The 19,701-nt window shown below is 38.2% G+C and overlaps 1 protein-coding gene, 1 long non-coding RNA gene and 1 pseudogene across 2 annotated transcripts in view; 2 read left to right on the top strand and 1 right to left on the bottom strand.

Moving 5' to 3' along the window:
- Positions 1 to 4,460, top strand: part of LOC118762990 — a 37,211-nt gene extending 32,751 nt beyond the window's left edge. Inside the window, exon 3 of the long non-coding RNA XR_004998745.1 lies at positions 4,168 to 4,460. This is a non-coding gene — a long non-coding RNA (uncharacterized LOC118762990). The remainder of the gene's footprint in view (positions 1 to 4,167) is intronic.
- Positions 1 to 19,701, bottom strand: part of LOC115210722 (cell division control protein 45 homolog) — a 58,445-nt gene that overhangs the window by 16,789 nt on the left and 21,955 nt on the right. Inside the window, exons 7-10 of the mRNA XM_029779425.2 lie at positions 14,065 to 14,113; positions 8,431 to 8,492; positions 6,842 to 6,952; positions 895 to 1,086 (exon numbers count right to left, since the gene is read on the bottom strand). Coding sequence (XP_029635285.1) covers positions 895 to 1,086; positions 6,842 to 6,952; positions 8,431 to 8,492; positions 14,065 to 14,113 — 414 coding nt within the window. The remainder of the gene's footprint in view (positions 1 to 894; positions 1,087 to 6,841; positions 6,953 to 8,430; positions 8,493 to 14,064; positions 14,114 to 19,701) is intronic.
- Positions 18,061 to 18,179, top strand: LOC115211271 (annotated as a pseudogene).

Below are 19,701 nucleotides of genomic sequence, written 5' to 3'. Positions count from 1 at the left end.
TCAAGGCGGTGCCCCAACATGGCCACAGTCAAATGAATGAAACAAATAAAAGTAAAGAGAGGCCATCTTTGATATTTGACTGAAAATTTTTCTCTCAATAATTTCAATATACTGAGAGAAAAAAAAAGCCTTCAAACATGTTTTTGAAATTAGTTGTTTAGTCATGCTTCATTAACCAAAGAAAAAAAATGAGCAAGGGAAAAACAAACATTTAAATTAGCTATTATAACATAAATTTTACATCATAAGTTAATATTTAAAATGATTTTTCACTAATCAGTATATGAAAATTTACTTGACAACTAAATATATAAGCAAATCAAGATTTAACACTTTAGCATTCAGATTTTTCTGTCAAATGTAACGCTTATTTATTCACATTGTTTTGCATTAATCACATATATTATAGCTTCAAGACTTCAATGGTGTGTTTGTACACTTTGAGAATGATACTGTAAGGTTGGTTCTGGTCAGTTTTAACATAGAACAGGTATGATGATGATCATCATCATCATTTAGTGTCCGTTTTCCATGCTAGCATGGGTTAGATGGTTTGACTGGGACTAGTAAGCTGGAGAGCTGTACTAGGCTCCAGTCTAATTTAGTTTGGTTTCTATGGATGGATGCCCGTCTTAAAACCAATCACTCCAAGATTGTAGTGGGTGCCTTTTACATGCCACCAGCACAGGTACCTTTTACGTGTCATTGGCACTGACCATGACTACGACTTCACTTGGCTTCATGTGTCTTCTTAAGCACAGCAAATCACCAAAAGTCCAGATTAAATGCTAAATGGTAAAGTAAGGTGAGGGTTACAATCACATGATATCCCAGAATCAGCTGTCAAGAGATACCATGTGATCAAAACTTAAAGAGTCAATATTTAACACTTACCCCATATCAGCAAGAAATTCTTGCAGCTTTTTACGACCTTTCATTGTCCACAATTTAAATTTACAAGCAGTTGTGATTGAATTGCAAATACTTTCAAATAATGACCAATGTCGATAAAAAATCAGTTGCAGCTCTTCTTCAAAAAATATCTTCAAACTGTTGACTGGCAATGAGTCTTCAACAGACTCCCCTCTGAAATGAATTTATATATACATATTTAGAACACAACACTGTATGATTATCAAACTTTTCTTTGTAAGAAATTACTTCTCATGTTATATACATCCATATATATATATATAAAAGGTGTTAGAGTCAATGTAGCAATGACCAAAATTCTAGTAAGTAGGAAGGCAAACTCACCACACACCCCTTCAGGTAGGTGGCCCTGCTCGATCTGTAGAAAAGGTATACGTAGAAACTCCATAAGATGTACCCAGTGTAAGCTATGGACACATAAGAGGTGCATCAACATCAAAGGAAAATTAACCAAGAAGATAGCTTTCATATGCGGCAGATGCACAGGGGCAATAGACACCATTGATATTCAGAAAACAGATTCCATTACACTCCTGGGGGAGAAACTAGAAGTAGTTGATAGTTTCCACTACCTAGGTGACCAAGTTAGTAGTGGGGGTGGATGCTCAGAGAGTGTTACCACTAGAATAAGAATAGCCAGGGCAAAGTTTAGAAAGCTTCTTCCCCTACTGGTGACAAAGGGTCTCTCGCTCAGAGTGAAAGATAGATTGTACAACGCACATGTGCGAAATGCCCTGCTTCACGGCAGTGAAACATGGGCTGTTACTGCGAAGGACATGCGTAGGCTTGAAAGAAATGAAGCTAGCATGATCCACTGGATGTGTAATGTCAGTGTCCATGCACAACAGAGGGTAAGCGCCCTGAGAGAAATGTTGGACATAAGAAGCATCGGATGCAGTGTGCAGGAGAGACGTTTGCGTTGGTATGGTCATGTACTACGGATAGATGAGGAGAGATGTGTGAAGAAGTGCCACTCCCAAACTGTTGAAGGAATCTGGGGTAGAGGTAGACCCAGGAAGACATGGGACGAGGTGGTCAAGCATGACTTTCATACGTTGGGCCTCACAGAGGCTATGACGAAAGACCGAGACCTCTGGAGATATGCTGTGACTTTGAAGACTTGATAAATGAAGTGAGGCCTGCTGTGCTTGAGGAGACCAATTGTGTCAAGTACATCTACATCAAATAAAAATCGAATGGATATTGTAGTTGTGATACCCATGCCAGTGGCATGTAAGGCCTCACAGAGGAAATGACGAAGGCCGAGACCTCTGAGATATGCTGTGACTGTGATGACCTGACAAATGAAGTGAGTTCATGGCTCGCAGGATGGCCTGCTGCGCTAACCTTGGATTGTAGAGTGACCCGCTGTTCTTGAGGAGACCTATTGAGTCAAGTACATCAACACCAACATCAAAATAAAAATCAAATGGAAATTGTAGTTAAGATACCTGTGCCGCTGACATGTAAAAAGCATCGTCTGAACATGGCTGATGCCAGTGCTGCCTGATTGGTGTCCGTGTCAGTGACACGTAAAAGCACCAACCAATCATGGCCATTTGCCAGCCTCCTCTGGCCCCTGTGCCGGTGGCACATAAAAAAGCACCTACTACACTCATGGAATAGTTGGCATTAGGAAGGGCATCCAGCTGTAGAAACACTGCCAGATCAGACTGGAGCCTGGTGCAGCCTCCTGGCTTCTCAGACCCCGGTCGGACTATCCAACCCATGCTAGCATGGATAACGGACATATGATGATGATGATATATATATATAAAGAAACTAAGGTGCATGTTAATATTAAGTTTCATCTTCACACACCATCTTGAAAGAAATGAAGAAACAATAAACAAAACCAGCAACAAAGAAAACAATATAATATACAGCACACTTATCAACATCCAATATTTGTCAACAATTCTAAATAAGAGTCAGATGATAAATTTATCATCATCATCATCATCATCGTGTAACATCTGTTTTCCATGCAGGCATTGGATGGACAGTTTAACAGGAGCTGGTCAGCCAGAGAGCTGTCCAGACTTCAATTGTCTGTTTTGGCATGGTTTCTATGGCTGGATACCCTTCCTAACACCAACCGGGTGCTTTTTATATAGGACTGGAACAGGTGCTTTATACATGACACTGGCAAGGGTCCTTAATACATGGAACTGTCATGAGTGCTTTATACATGGCACCTGCACAGTTGCTTTATATGTGGCATCAGTATATAGAGTTTGTACCAACACCTTTCCTACATATCAAACAGGGCCATCTCCCTGAATGGATTTGTGATTTGTCTGTTTTCCTACTTACTAGAACTTTAGTTTTTGCTAAATTAACAAGCTCATATAATAACAAACAAAATTCTGTTTGAAGGATTCTAGGCTCAAAAATGCTGAAAATATTTTTACAAAATGGGTTTAAAGGATTGTGTCTAAGAGTAGATTAGTCAAAATATTTTATCCCAAGGGACTGCTTATCTAAAATCATGAAACACAGAAATAGACAAGCAGAATTTGAATTTTAGTATAAAGATGGCACAGTTCTGGTTTAAGCACTCCATATAAACCCTCATACCCATTTTATTTTTTGGAATTTTCAGAAAATGTTTGCAAATTTGTGTTCTAAACATACAATTATGAAAAGGAAAAAATCTTTTGTGTTTGTGGATTAAGAGCAATCTAGCTGTTAGTTTTAGTACAACTCATGACCACCCGATACCTTCTTTGTTACTCTAACATGTATTTGATGTTTTTCAACATTTTCCTTCCCATAAACACATTTAATGGAAAAAAGCTCCAACCGATCGTGGCCGATGCCGGACCCCCCTGGCACCTGTGCAGGTGGCACGTAAAAAGCACCCACTACACTTGCGGAGTGGTTGGCGTTAGGAAGGGCATCCAGCTGTAGAAACTCTGCCAGATCAGACTGGAGCCTGGTGCAGCCCCTGGCTTCTCAGACCCTGGTCGAACCATCCAACCCATGCTAGCACGGAAAACGGACGTTAAACGATGATGATGATGATGATGATGCACCCACCTGAGATATGCAACTGAAAAGCTAATTTTATTATTCTTTGCAAGATACAGTTAAACAGAATGCTATGCAGAATATTTACACTTTTGTGTATACAAAAGTACATTTATTATTTTTAATGTTTATAGCATATTATTAATACAGTAAAAGATAGAACTGTACTCAAACATTTATTTACCCTTTTACTCATTTCAGCCATGCAGCTGTGGTCATGCTGGAGCACCAGTGCGAAAATAATAATAATGAGGTTGAATGCAAATATTTTTGGCAAGCTATAAGATGGCAACTCTGCAGCATATTTTACAAACTTGTTACTTCACTCTTCCAGCAGAACTAGCCAGCATACAAGACTTGCCAAAGTTAGCATGGAGTTATAAATAACCAAAGAAGTTAGTTGCCTTTGCAGTCTATATTTCCTAACAGCAGAATAAATTATCTACTTTCTGGTGCCTGAAGCAGATTTGCAAATAAACACTTCTTGGGAATAAAAACCTCCAATACTTGAATTTTACATAAATGCTTTATAAAACTTATAGTATACTAGATATAATGTTGTGTTAGATGCTACAAAATTACATCTGAAACTTTCAAAACAGCAGCAACAGAAGCAGGTGCTGCCATCACCATCACCACCACCCCACCTTCTTCATCATCATCATCAGCAGCAGCATCTTCATCATAGTGGGTGGGGAAAGTGGGGGGATGCAAGACTATATAGGGCAAGTGGGAGAGGGAGGTAGGTTAACATCTGTAAAGATTGGAGAAGGGCCAATATGGTTTGGATGGTTTGACAAGGAGCTGATGATAAGGAGCATGCTCTAATGTCTGCTTTGGCATGGTTTCTATAGCTGGATACCCTTCCTTAATGCCAACCATTTTACAGTGTATACTGGGTGCTTTTTCTCATGCCACCAGCACTAGCTTGCAAGTCAACAAACCCAAGGAAGGAGGATAGAGCATACACATGTTAGATGATGGGTTGATGGGGGGGGGCAGCTGAAGGAAGAGATTGGAGTAGAGCAGATTCTTGTTGTAGAAGAGCTACATGGTTACTCAGATTTAGGAGAGAGAGAGAATGAATTAGAGTTATCTCCAAGGTGGTGATGAGGTGTCCAGGGGAAGGGTTGAAAGCAAGCAACAAATCTTGAATTAAAGCCAAAAAAATAAGAGAGAAAAGAAAATGGATAGGGCAGTATAACATAAAATACAAACAGGAAATAAAGAATGAAGTTGAAATTTTCCTCCACATAAATATTGGAGTAAGTATATATGTGTTATAGTTGAAAATTTAATCACCAGCAGTAATTGGCCCATGCTGCAAACAAGGTTTCAACCAATCACTATAATTTTAACAAGCATTTATTAAGCAGAATGAATTAGACAGTTCTTGAGTTATGAGATATCACCACTCATTTCTATCTTGACATCACATATCAACAAGACCATCATCACATTTAGCATCCGTTTTCCATGCTAGAATGGGTTAGACAGTTTGACTGGAGCTGGTAAGCCAAAGAGCTGCATCAGGCTCCAGTTGTGTTTTGGCTTGGTTTCTATGGCTGGATGCCAACCACTCCACAGAGTGTACAGGGTGTCTTTTACATGCCACTGGCACAGACACCTTTAATATGTCACTAGCACAGGTGCCTTTTATGTGTCACTGACATGAGTACCTTTTATGTGTAATTGACAAGGGTGTCTTTTACATGTCATCAACATGGGTATCTTTTATGGATCTCTAGCATGGGTGCCATTCACGTATCTCTGGCACTGGCCACAACTACAATTTCACTTAGCTTGACATGTCTTCTCAACAGCAAATCACCAAAAGTCTCAGTCTCTTGTCATCGCCTATATGAGACTCAACATCTGAAGATCATATTTCACCACCTTGCCCCACGTCTTCCTGAGTTTACCTCTTCCACAAGGTCCCTCCCACATTTGAAGATAGGCACTTTGTTAGAGATCAGTAACAGAGATACACTTCTCATGTTTTCAATTACTGGCATTATTTCTGCATAGAGAATTCTCATACATCATTCTAATGGTTCTTCCAAACCATTCACCACTACCCTAGTTTATTGACACTCACCAGACAATTGAGTGTGGGATATTGTCAATAGCCTTCTTTAAAACAATAAGGGCACTAGATTAACTTAATTTTTTAAAGAAGTCTCTTGAAGTTGTCTCACAAAGAAATGGCATATATATTTCCAAGTGCTGACACACAGCCCAACTGCATCTTAACAAAACTACTTTGTCCTGGACTATTTTTTATTTCAGAAGTTTATTGTTGCTATAATAGGGTTTTTTTCCTTTTTACTAAACTTTCATAACCATATCATTAATGATAATGACTCTCAGACTAGACACTAATTTTGAATAATTGTTACAACTGAATATTTGAAAAGCTGTAAGAGTTATAAGAGCAATCAGTGGTCATGTGCAAGACAGAAAACTGCATTGGTACACACATGTGCAATGCATATGGACCAATAACAGATATCTAAAGAAGTGCCAAGAGATCCAAGAAGTAGATCTCTTGGCATTTGTTTGGAAATTTTGGAAGAGGAAAACCATAGAAGACATGGATGAAAGTAGTAAAAGTTGACCTCAGGATGCTGAACCTGAGAAAAGAGATGCAACAAATGGTGAGATACTGCACTGGAAAGGAGCCATCCAACCCATGTAAAAAAGATATACTTTTATAGTATACATGTAATTAGTACCTTAAATCTACATCCTTTAAAAGCAATTCATATTTTCATTCTCTAGAGAAATTTATCTATTTTATTTAATCCTTTAAGAATACAAACAAGAAATAAGATATTCCAGAGCAAAAATTAAAGAGTAAAAAAATGTAGTTTACCTTCTATTGTGTCTTGATAAATGAGACTGTAGTAACATCACATCTTCAATATATTTTTCTCTGGATATATGATAATGCAACAACTGGTCTGTAACACCAATAACAGCAAACCTAAAAAAAATATGCAAATTTAGATAAGTCTGTATGCCATAGGAGTAGGTTAGGGTCCAGGGCACAAATATTTCAAACAAAGTCTTTTTGTCTGAGAAAGAAAATGTTTTAAATGTTTATAGTAGCAATAAACATTTGAAGAAAGTGCAGAAGCAATAAGGAAAAAGTAAGGGGTATCCATGCCAAAAGGATTATTATGAAAGAGAGAATAAAGTTCTATTTACTGTGACAGTAAGCTGCTCAATATTATTATAGTTTGGCAGGCAATCATCTGCAGCAAATGGAAGAATTAATTTAATAAATATAATTAATAATGATGCTATTCAAAATACTGTTCTCTAGTTCTACAAAAGAAAATGAATAATGGATTCATAATTCTAATGAGAAATAATGTTCATTGATCACATGACTGGTTTAAAGCATGTTGCATGTTCTCCTTATTAATTTTTGGTGAGTGAACGCATGGTGGTCAGCTGACCAAGAGGTGAGAAGCCAGGTGACAATGTACTACAGTTGGTGTGAAGTTGGGTAACAAAGAACTAGTTGGTGTGAAACCAGATGATGAAGAGCCACATGTTCACCACACAACTCCTTCTCATTGCAAAACTCCAACAGCATCCTTCCTTCCATATTTCGTTCCCCGATTCCATTTCCCCTATGCACACCCTCAAAAGCCCTGGATCCATTTCCCAGCATGTCTATTAAAATTACCCATGCCAAAAAGCAGTTCATCTATCTTATGTAAGTCCCACTTGCCATTTCATCAAAGAACCACTCTTTCTCAGTGATCCCTCTTCCAATTTTCAAACCATACTCACAAACCACTCTCACCACTTCTTCCTCAAATTCTGATACTACTGTCATCACTCTGTCACTCTTTCTCCTGACTTCCTCTTCCTTCTCACAGATTTTTTCCTTCACTAAAGCTCCCATACCTCCAGTCCCTTTGCCATTTCCCAAGTACCATAACTTTCTTCCATTGACCCCTCCACACACACACACACACACACAAATCTTGCACACTGGCCCCTCTACCTAACTTCCTACACACGGCACACACTCACCTTCCTCTTCCTCAATTCCTCACATACCTCAGTTCTCCTATGCAGACTACCCACATTCCAATTTCCCAACGTCACCCCAAGCTTTTCCTCAGGCCCTCAGCCAACATAAGGCAAGTCATGCTTGCACGAGTCAGGATGAGGGTTCGCACCTTCTTTTTCGAGGTAGGCAGGTGCCCATGCCTCTTTGCTATTGTCATGAGGCTTTTTTGGAGCTGGATTTTTTATGGGGAGCATACCCTTGCTTTACCCCCGACCTCAGTTTCTAGACATGAATGGTCCTGAGACTAAGGCCTCTACTATGATTTTTAAGAAATGTGGTGGAAAACTAGCTCAGGAAGGCAGGGATGCTACTCCCTGAGACCTCTTTCAGAGCCCCCCTACTCACAATAATGTATTATAAGAATTTAAACTAACCAGATTAAGTCATTTGTGTCTTTTGACATGGTCCATGCCATTTCCAACATCAGAAGAGCAGCCTTTAAAAAGAAATGCAAAACAGTTTTTTTAGAAATAAAAATAATTTGACATTCATGTTATCATAAAGACAGAAAGATTAAACAGGATAAGATAATACAGAAGTATTGTGAAAGATGATTGTAATGGATATTAATTTTGTATCAAGTATGACAAGTGAAACTAATCATTTTCTTTAACTAAATTAATAATTTCTTTGAGAATAATCTGTTGGTGCTTTGTGATCAAATTTGTGATGAAATGCACTATATCATCATCATCATCGTTTAACGTCTGCTTTTGATGGAAAAGTAGCCGTTAGAACAATGATGATGATGATAATGTAAAGAGGCATTTGTAAAATGCCATTCAATGAGAGGGAACACACAACTCGGAAAGGTTAAAAACCACTGATGTAGTTTAAAGAAGTGGGGTCTTCTCCCACCAGAGCTATTGAATGGTCGTTGGCTCTGCTTTGTTTATTTCACCCTCTGATAGGTGTTGTTTTGTGACCTCATTATTTCACTGGTTAAGTGGGACTGTGCAAATAATTTATAAGGGGTGATAACTCCAAATTGAAATGGAATATTTTATTCATATGGGGAGATAACTATGCTTGATTTGGTACCAAAAGTCTTGAAGCCAACATCAGCAAAGAAAAAATGTTAGTGGTTTACAGCATTTAGCAAAATATTAATAAGTAATGTAATTCTTGCTTGTCTCAATGGTAAAGTTTTCCATGTGGCTTTCATGGTATCTCTTGTGTCTCATTATGTTCATAACAATATAGCTTTCCTTAAAAGATCAGAAGTGGCTATTTGTTAGCATCATCATCATTAACAGCTATTTTTCTGTACTGGCATGGGTTTGACAGGTTGACAAAATCTGGCGAGCCACAGGGCTACACATTTCATCCTGATTTTATATGTTGAATTTTGGGTTGTGAGTTCAACTAATCTGCAGTTCAAGTCCATTGGTACAGGGATGTATTTCAAAGTTTGTTGTTCACATTGAAGTATGACAAGATGTTGTTCACATTGAAGTATGACAAGATGTTTTGTTGAATATTTGTTTGATAATAGTTTAGATATGCATGTGCTAATGTTACTGGAATGTAAAAATATCGTGAGCAAGTGACTGGAGTTCCTATTTCTTCAATGAAGTTAATGGTATGAGTAGTGCTTGCTACAATAAACATGTGTGGCTTAGAATTTAGGATATTCGACTCATGATCATGAGAATGTGAAGTCAAGAGTTCAATTCCTGGCAAGAGTTCAATTTTCATTATCAACTACATTAACACGTGACAAACCCAACTTATCTAACTAGTGCAGGAGATGCTTGTAGCAAAAATATAGTTACTATAGAGTAAAGAAAAGATGGTAGAAGTTTAAGAAGTTGTTCATCTGTCAGTTACAAAGGATTTATAAGTTCTAGTGAAAGAGAGACTGTATGAAAAATATATAAAATGTGTTATGTTATACTGTAGTTAGATATGAGTACTGAACACGAAACAGCTGTAATAGCTGTAGACAAATGAGAAGAGCATGATCTGTTAGTGTTCATGACATAGAGAGTGTAGGTGAATTGACTGCATTGATATGCACATATGATGCAATAGGACTATGATTACAAGGTGAAAGGTATGTGTTGTTGGAAGAAAGTGCTTGCATAAAAGAACTACCAAGGAAGATGCAAAAAGAAGCGATGGTGTAACAATTATAGCATACTGGGGCATTACAAATGCAGTGATGGAAGGCCATTTTAAGTCATGATATACTGCACAATGTACCTATTCATCCCATACCATCATCACCATTCGTTGTCCATGCTAGCATGGGGTGGATGGTTTGACCAGGACAGGCAAGCTGGAAGACTGCACCAAACTCCAGTCTGTTTTGGCATGGTTTCTATGGCTGGATGCCCTTCTTAACGCCAACCATTCCGAGAGTATATTGGTGCTTTTACATGCCATTTGCGTGACACCAGTTCTTCTCATGCACAGCATAATGCCAAATAGTCTCAGTCCTTGCTTCCATGACCCAATGGTCGAAAGGTGCTTTTACGTACCACAGGCACGAGTACCATTTGCATGACATCAGTATCTGCCACGATTACAATTTTACTTAGCTTGATGGGTCTTCTTCTCAAGCACAACATAATGCCAATGGTCTTAGTCATTGCCTCTGTGAATCTCAACATTCAAAAGGAGCTCAACCACTTTTCCTCTGTGGGACTTGGCATTTGAAAGGTGCTTTTTACATGCCACCTGCATGGGTGCTGGTTATGTGACACCAGCATCAGCCACGACTGCAATTTCACTTGGCTTGACAGATCTTCTCCAGCACAGCATATTGCCAAAGGTCTTGGTTACTAATCATTGCCTCTGTGAGGTTCAAAGTTCAGAGATAATGCTTCACCACCTCGTCCCATGTCTTCTTGGCTCTACCACAGGTTCCCTTCACAGTTAGGAATTGGCACTTCTTTACACAGCTGTCTGCATCCAACACATCACATGACCATACCAGCGAATTCATAACTTTTCTCTCAAGATGCTTACACTCTGTTGAACATGCACACTGACATTGCACATCCAGCAAAGCATACTGGCTTCATTTCTTTCAAGCCTACGCATGTCCTTGGCTATCACAGCCCATGTTTCACTGCTGTGTAGCAGGGCTGTTCACACACAGACATCATACAATCTGCCTTTCACTCTGAGGGAGAGGCCCTTTGTTGTCAACAGAGGTAGGAGCTCTCTGAACTTTGCCCAGCCTAATCTTATTCTCACAGCTATGCTCTCGGAGCTTCCACCTCCACTACTACCTTGATCACCTAGGTAACGGAAACTATCTACGACCTCTAGCTTGCCCCCATGGCAGTTGATGGAGTCTATTTTCTGTACATTTTTGGTGTTTATTGTACTTGTGCATCTATCACACACAAAAGCTATTTTCCCTGTTAACGTTCTTCTCATATTACAGCACCTTTTATGTCTCCAAAGCTTACATTGGGTGCATCTTACAGAGTTACTATCTACACTTTTTCTACAGATATATCAGTACCCATCTACATAAAAGGACTTGTGATTTGTCTGCCTTCCTACTTACTAAGACTTTGGTTTTTGCTAGATTAACTCTATGGCCCTTCAATTCTAGACCTTGCTTCCATACCTGAAACTTTTTCTCTAGTTCTGGTAGTGATTCAGCTATAAGAACAAGGTCATTAGCATAGAGGAGTTTCCAGGGACAGCCTGTCTTAAATTCCTGTTATTGCCTGGAGGACTATGATGAACAAGAAGGGGCTTAGGACCGATCCTTGATGAGCCCCTATTTGTACCCTGAATTCTTCGCTGTACTCGTTGCCAATCCTCACCTTACTGATAGCGTCTTTGTACATGGCTTGTACAGCTCTCCCCAGCCACTTGTTTATCCCTAGTTTCCACATTGACCACCAGATAAGGGATCAGGGGACTCTGTCAAAAGCTTTCTCCAAGTCAGCAAAAGTTAAGTACAGAGGTTTATTTTTACTAGAAATATAGCACCAATGGTGCTTCTCCCTGGCATAAAACCAAACTTGATCTCATCCAGACTAATTCTTCTCTTAATTAGTTGGGCTATGAATGTCTCCGTAACTTTCATCACCTGATCCAACAATTTGATACCTCTGTAATTATTTCTATCTAAGGCATCAACTTTACCTTTGAAGCAGTTAATTATTGTGCTAATACACCAGTAATTGGGTATGACTCTTTCATGAATCACCTGATTTACAATACAGGTGACTAGACCATAACCTACACTGCCATATAATTTAAGCACCTCAGCGGTGATTCCTGAAGGACCAAGGGCTTTCCCTGTTTTCATGTCCTTAATTGCTTTATCTACCAAGGAGTGTTGATTCGGATAGCTGGTCCCTCAACTGGGTCAACATTTTGCAGACTCTCCTCCTCGCATTCATTCTCTACATTCATCAGTCTTTCATAATAACATTTCCAAGCCTCTTTCTTTGCAGAATTACTAAATGCAAGTGCACCATCATCCATGCAGAGACATTTCTCTCTTATAACATCACGATTTTCTCTCACACACTGTTTTGCAATCCGAAACACTTCAAGTCTTTGGTCCACACATCACTGAACATAGGCAAACTTACTCTTCTCTGCTTCTCTCTTGGCTTCATATACCAGTCTCCTAGCTTCCCTTCTGGCTATCTGATACAATTCCCTGCTACCCTCACTCTTCAAGGTCTTCCGGGCCTGTTTCTTTGCTCTAATGGCCCTATCTATGGCAATGTTCCACCACTATGTTACCGTATGTCTGGTTGGGACTTTGCACCACCCACAGATTTGGTCTGTGGCACTCAGCATGCTGCACCCAGTAGCCCTCTATGTGACAAGTTTGTAGCTCCTCCTCCCTCTCATCAAATTTCTCAATCAAATGTCTCTAAATCTCTGACCATATGAAGGGTCCTTAAGCTTCCAAGTCTTTCTTTTCCAGATTGGTCTGCTTCTTGGCATCCTTCTAGCCTGGAGTCTAAAATTATTATGACTTGTCTATGCTGGGGATACATTCTTCACCAGGGAGGGTCTTTGTATTTAAGAGCAACCATGCATCCTGCTGCCTGGTGAGAATGTAATCGAGCTGGCTAGCATAGCCACCTGATTGGTAGGTTATCAGGTGACTGGTCAGCTTTCTGAAGTTGGTGTTGCAGATCGATAGGTTATTTGCATCACAAAACTCCAGTAGCCTTGTTCCCTCTTTGTTTTGGGAACCAATTCCACAGCCCCCATGCACACCATGGAAGATACTGGGTTGCCATCTGACATGCCCATTGAAGTCACCAGCCACAGAGATGAGATCTTCATCATTTGTCTTAAAGGCAGCCTGTAAAAGAATATCATAAAAATAGCTGTTCTGTTCATTTGGTAGGCCAACTGTGGGCATAGGCAGAGATAATTGATGCTAGGCTATTCTGCAAGACCAGCCTGAGTTTAAGAATATCAATATCTAAAAAAAACATAGAAGTGAAAATTCACTCATTATGCAACAGTGCTCTGAGAAAAATAATGAAGTTACATATATATGCATATACAAACACAAGCACACATTTATTCATTCAATTTACTATCTGTTTCAAGTTATTTAATTAATCAATTATTCTTTCTAAAATAAGTCATTTACTCATTCAACATGACTAAAAATCAATAAACAACATATTCTTACTTAATGAATATAAAATGAGATAAGTAATGAATTGAGTTGGAAACAGTCAACACTTTACTGTGTTTTTAAAAGTAAGAAAGCCAAATTGGTTAATGTAATCTTTATAGTGTGTGTGATAAAAATAGCATGGTCACAGCTTGAATGCCTTTGGTCATAGGTCAGTGCTGAACTTGGGTTAAATAACAATGAAGCTGGAAAAATGCCTTCATTTCCTTATTATATGAAACCAGTTTGAACAGAATTTACATAAAATATCTCATGATTAAAGGAAATACTTCACATCAATCTAAAAATTATTAAGAATGTAATGGATAATATCTGTATGAAATGTATAAAATGGGAAAACAATATGTGATGTGTTATTACTTACAGATGTTCCAAAAGAAGAAAACTGTGTATATGTGAACAAGGTCTTGTTTCTGAAATACAATGAAACTGATATTGATTCAAACATTCTAATCTCTAAATATAAATTAAATCAACTGTTTATAATATAGTTGTGCAGTGGTCATGAGTTTAAGGTACTGATATATTGGTTTCAAATTTTGGCACAAGGCCAGTGCTCAAATTTTGGCACAACCCCAGTGCTCAACTGGTACTTATTTTATTGACCCTGAAAGGACAAAAGGCAAAATCGACCAAGACAGAATTTGAATTCAGGACATAGAGATGGTTAAAATACCACTAAGCATTTTGCCTCGCATACTAATGATTCAGCCAGCTTGCCACTTGAAAGGTACTGACATATTATCCTATAGTTTGACTAAAGCTATTATGTTGTCCATCTATCCATTCATCCATTTTCTCCGCCCACTATGGGGAGGGGTGGGGATTATTATGGTAGTGTCCTCAGGCTCCTTCTCCATAAGATCCTATCAGAAGCAACTGTCATTACACTTTCTAGTTGGGTTCCCAACCATCTCATTATTGATCTATCCCAAAGTGTCCTGTCAGTTGTCAAATCCTTAAAATGTGTTACATTGCTTTAATCTTTTCTACAGTTAAGAATTTATAAAGTATTTTTCATACCATATTCTGTCACATGGTAAGAATACACTATACATTTTCAGCTACAACATTTGAAGAGGCATTTATTTTAAATCTCATGAAAATTTGAACAAATTCAATCAAACATCTGTTTCCTAGATTATTTCAGCAACATTCCAAAGGATTACAATTTAACACGGCTATTTTCCATAAATATACATAACCAAGCTTTTTTTTTTAATAGAAAGAGAAAGAAACCTCACTATATCAAGAAATGGAAATTAAACCCAGCCACATTGAGAAAAGGAAGGAAACCTAACCAAAATGATTTATCAATAATTTTTTTATTTTTGTGTACATTAAATTCAAAACAGTTTCTTCACACGACTTTGCTTTACAATTTATAAATATCCTTTATATATGACTAATCTAAATTGGTCATATGAGAGGACTTTTTGAAATTGCATCCAAAGTAAATTAGGATTATTATTTAATCCCAGATCAGTCCCTTGATACAGACTTATCCAGACACAACGTATCAGTGAATTGGCAGTCATAACAGCATGACAGAAAGCTTTATGGTATTTGCTCTGGTTCTCTGCATTTTGAGTTCAAATTCTTTCAAGGTCAACTCTGCTTCTCATCCTTTCGAAGGTTGATAAAATAGTAGCAGTCCAGGGCTGTGGATTGGTAGAAGTGTGAGAACATTGGACAGGATGCTTTGCAGTATCTGTTCTGGGACTTTGCATTCTAATGGCATTACTTGCAACAACACTGATGCCAAGCTGTATTGGTCCTTGTCTTTTAGATGGACAATATCAATAGCATGGAAAGGAGAGGCTTGCAACTATGGATAACTGCTAGTCTTTCATAAAACTTGACTCCCAGCTTGCACCTTAGCAAGAAACTTTCAAGTCAGAGCCATAGACTGATGAGACACAGAAAAACTTCAAATAGAGTGTTTTGATAGGTGTTGAGAGGCTAAAATATGAAAGAGGAACAGACATGGGTGTTTTGCTATATAGACGACTTATATTGCTACTCTGCACTATATAAGGGTTGGGATTAGCTAGAAAGAAGACAATGATTGTGGTGGTGAAGTGTCAGGGTATGCTCTTGAAATTCAAGGTGAGAATAAGAGAGAATACAGACAAAATATTTGGAGGGGTGGGTGGATAAGTTCATTAGAGTATGAGAGGAAGGTCACAGATGGTTAGAGGTGAATGGAACGAAGGTGGAAGTAAAGTCAATGATAAATATCAGAGTTGATGTGGGGAAGGTGAAAGAAATAGGAGTAGCTCAGAAAGGATGTGGTGACAAGAAACAGTACAGGCAGCAAGCTGGCAGAAACGTCAGCATGCTGGGCGAAATGCTTAGAGGTATTTTGTTTGCCGCTACGTTCTGAGTTAAAATTCCGCCAAGGTTGACTTTGCCTTTCATCCTTTCAGGATTGATTAAATAAGTACCAGTTACACACTGTCGTTGATATAATTGACTCAATCCGTTTGTCTGTCCTTGTTTGTCCCCTTTGTGTGTAGCCCCTTGTGGGCAGTAAAGAAATAAGAAACAGTACAGGAAGGGTGGAGAGCAGCAGAATAATGAAGTTGTAACAGATCAGAGAGAAAGGAGATGATGTGCAAGGTGAGTGAGAGAGAGAGACAGAGAGAGAGATACAATGATAGAGGCAAATGTCAGAAGTATATCAAGGACAAAGTATGTTTGACAGGAGATATGAGAGGGTTCCAAGAATGATAGCAAATAACAGACGGTGTTAAGGGTGAGGTATAGCAGTTGAAGTGGTATCTCAGAGGAGAGAGTGAGATAACTGGAAGAATAGAAAGGAGTGATCAGTGAAAAATAAAGTGGGAAGGGATGATATTGAGAATGAAGGATGAATTTTAAAAAGAAGTGGTTCCAAGGAGAGGAGGAGGTACATGGAGCACAATAAAATATGTGTATATTCTATTTTCATATGAACACAGCAGCTGAATAGCATCATAGTGACAATAGTGGAAGGATAGGTGTTAAGAAAGTAAGAGGTGGAGAAGGCTAGATGGTGAGAGATTGGGTGCAGGGCAGAGCCCAGTGAGAGTATACACATAAATATAATGCTTTTAGGACCTCACATTTATCAAGCTGAACAGATCTTGCTGAATAAAGGGAATTGCCAATCACCCTGATCCTTTATCATCTCCATCATGCCATTATTTTATATATTATCAAGTCATTAAGAATGAAATGTCTGATTTTCTTATGCACCAAGTTTGACAGTTGTTAACTCTAATGCTTTTTTCCTGACAATTCTTTGTTTTACAACATTGATGAGTTACATCATCACTTTTCGAAATGCAATTCATGGTGTCTGATTATATTGTGAGTTTTTTCTTGTAAATCAATTTTTGTGAAACCAATGCATCCCAGACAGCACAAAACATCAATGAGGTGTTAGGTGAAGATGTGGCAAATGAGTGCACTGAACATCAATAATTTGAGAAGTTCCGATCTGGTGACCTTACTCTTGAAAATCAGCCCCGTGGCAGACCTGAGGACAAGGTAGATAATGATGAACTGGAAACTGTGGTGGAAGCAGATACATCTCAAACTATGCATGAGTTAGCAGCAAGGTTTGATGTTTTGATTCCAAATGTATTGGACCATTTGAAACAAATCGGCAAGGTAAAGAAGCTGAACAAGTGGATTCCACACAAACTGAATGAGCATCAAATGACACGTCATCTTGAAACTTGTCATTCTTTGCTATCATGGCATAAAAGCGAACCATTTTTGCATCGCACTGTTAAGTGTGATAAAAAATGGATTTCTTTAAAAAATAGCCAGCATTCTGCATGATGGATGGATAGAGACAAAGTGCCAAAACATAATCCAAAAAAGAATAAAGCTAATGGTGTCTGTTTGGTGGTCCAGCACTAGTGTCATCCACTACAACTTCATGAGACCTGGAAAGTCAATTACAGCGGATGTATACATCAACCAATTGGATGAAATGATGAGTGAACTTGCAATTAGATAACCGAGATTGCACAAAGAACACTACTCAAGTTACAGGAACTGAACTTGGAAGTACTCTTCCATCCACCATATTCACCAGACCTTGCACAAGCTGATTATCATGTTTTCCAGGCATTAGACAACATTTTGCAAGGAAAAAATTCTAATCTGAAGAAGATGCAAAAACAGCCTTTAGTAATTTCATCACCTCTTGCTCTCCAGAATTCTTCGCTGCCAGCTACCATTAAAATGGCAAAATTGTGCTGATAATTTAGGTGCATACTTTGACCCACTACATTGCTTTTTATTGAGATAAAATAAAATAAATCTTCAGTTCAAAATCAGACATTTCATTCTTAATGACCTGATAGCTCACAGCCATAGCATGTTGAATGCACCAATTCTCATCTGATCGCCAAAGTTAAGCAACGTTGAGCTTAGTCAGTACTTAGATGGGTGACCACTTGGGAAACCTAGGTGCTGTAAATATCTCATACTTATAAGGCAGTGAACTGCAGAATTGTTAGCACTCCAGGTAAAATGCTTAGTGGCACTTCATGTCTTTACATTCTGAGTTCAAATTCTGCTGAGGTTGTCTTTGCCTTTCATCTTTTTGGGGTCAATGTAAACAACTAACCCTCTCCTCCAAAATTTCAGGCTTTGTACCTATAGTAGAAAGGATTATTTTATATACTAACATACACTTCAAAAATACTTCAAAGAGAGAGTGGGGAGGGAGGTTTACTTTACTTCAACTTTTATTCAGTCTCTCACTTCTTAGAATTCTGTCTTATTTTCTCTTCTATTTCACACTTCCTTTCCTATGACAACTCCAAAACTAGCTTTCTCTCATTCTCTCTCTCTCTATTCATTCATACTTTCTGACACTTCAGTATAAAGTGTCACCACCACAATTTAACATTATCATCACATATGTTTTCTAAATTTCTGGGTTTTTTTTCCCCAGGCTTTCTCCATCTCTTCATTCATTCGGCTGTTTCTATTTCCCTCTTTCACTATTCTCTCTCTATCTCTATATTTCATTACTACTTTGTACTATATATATATATATATTATAAACAACTACTTCTCTCTCCCATTACCTGTATAGATTTCTTTCAACATAAATGTCAGTTATTGCTGCTGCCTCTCCTACTACTAAAAGTGTAACAACCAACTCTTTCTTTTTTGCTCTATTTGAGTTATGTCATGTATAAAGCACTAAGTCCACTCTGCTGAGTGGTTGGTGTTAGCAAGGGCATCTGGCTGTAAAAATCCTGCCAAAACAGTCACAAAAATCTAGCGCAGGCTTCTGCCTGGCTGGCTCTTGTGAAACCTTCCCACCCATGCTAGCATGTCAGGTAGATGTTAAACGACAATGATGATGATGATGAGTTACTTCCCTTAATGTGACACAAAAAGTACGTAGTTGGTAAATAGGTAGGTAGGTAGGACTGTACCATTGTATTAATATACAGATTTCAATTACTAAATGGAAAACAAAGTTAAGGTTTCCCAAGTTCTGTATAAACCTTGGATTTATAGGAAAATTTAATTAGAAGTGCAAACAGAGATATCTTCACTTATCAAGCTGGATGTGATCAGAAATATTTGCTTTTCACTAAGGACGATTATTCAAACTGGTGTGGTTTTACATGGTAAGGATGAAGCCAACACGTTTTATAGTAGAATTATTCTTATCAGCCCCTATGTAGCTGCTTGAGCAGTTAGAAATAGCAGCTAAATCTCTCCCAAATCAAAGCCTACCTTCTTAAAATAAGTCCACATAGACATACAAAAATGTCATAGCCATGGCTAGCGTGCCTTTAATCACAAGTCGGCTGATCTAAGGTTTAATCAGGGCTGATCTGGATTTAATCAACAGCATCCACAAAATGTTACATCAATCCTACAAAAACTTACATGGTAATTTTATTTACAATAGTTTTTATAACAAACATTATTTAAATTAAAATAATAAATGAAAAAAATGTAAAGCTATGATGACATT

This window comes from Octopus sinensis, linkage group LG4, assembly GCF_006345805.1.
Source record: "Octopus sinensis linkage group LG4, ASM634580v1, whole genome shotgun sequence".
Taxonomy (NCBI): Eukaryota; Metazoa; Mollusca; class Cephalopoda; order Octopoda; family Octopodidae; genus Octopus; species Octopus sinensis.
Note: the sequence above shows the minus strand (reverse complement) of the source record. Positions and strands in the feature narration are given on the sequence as shown.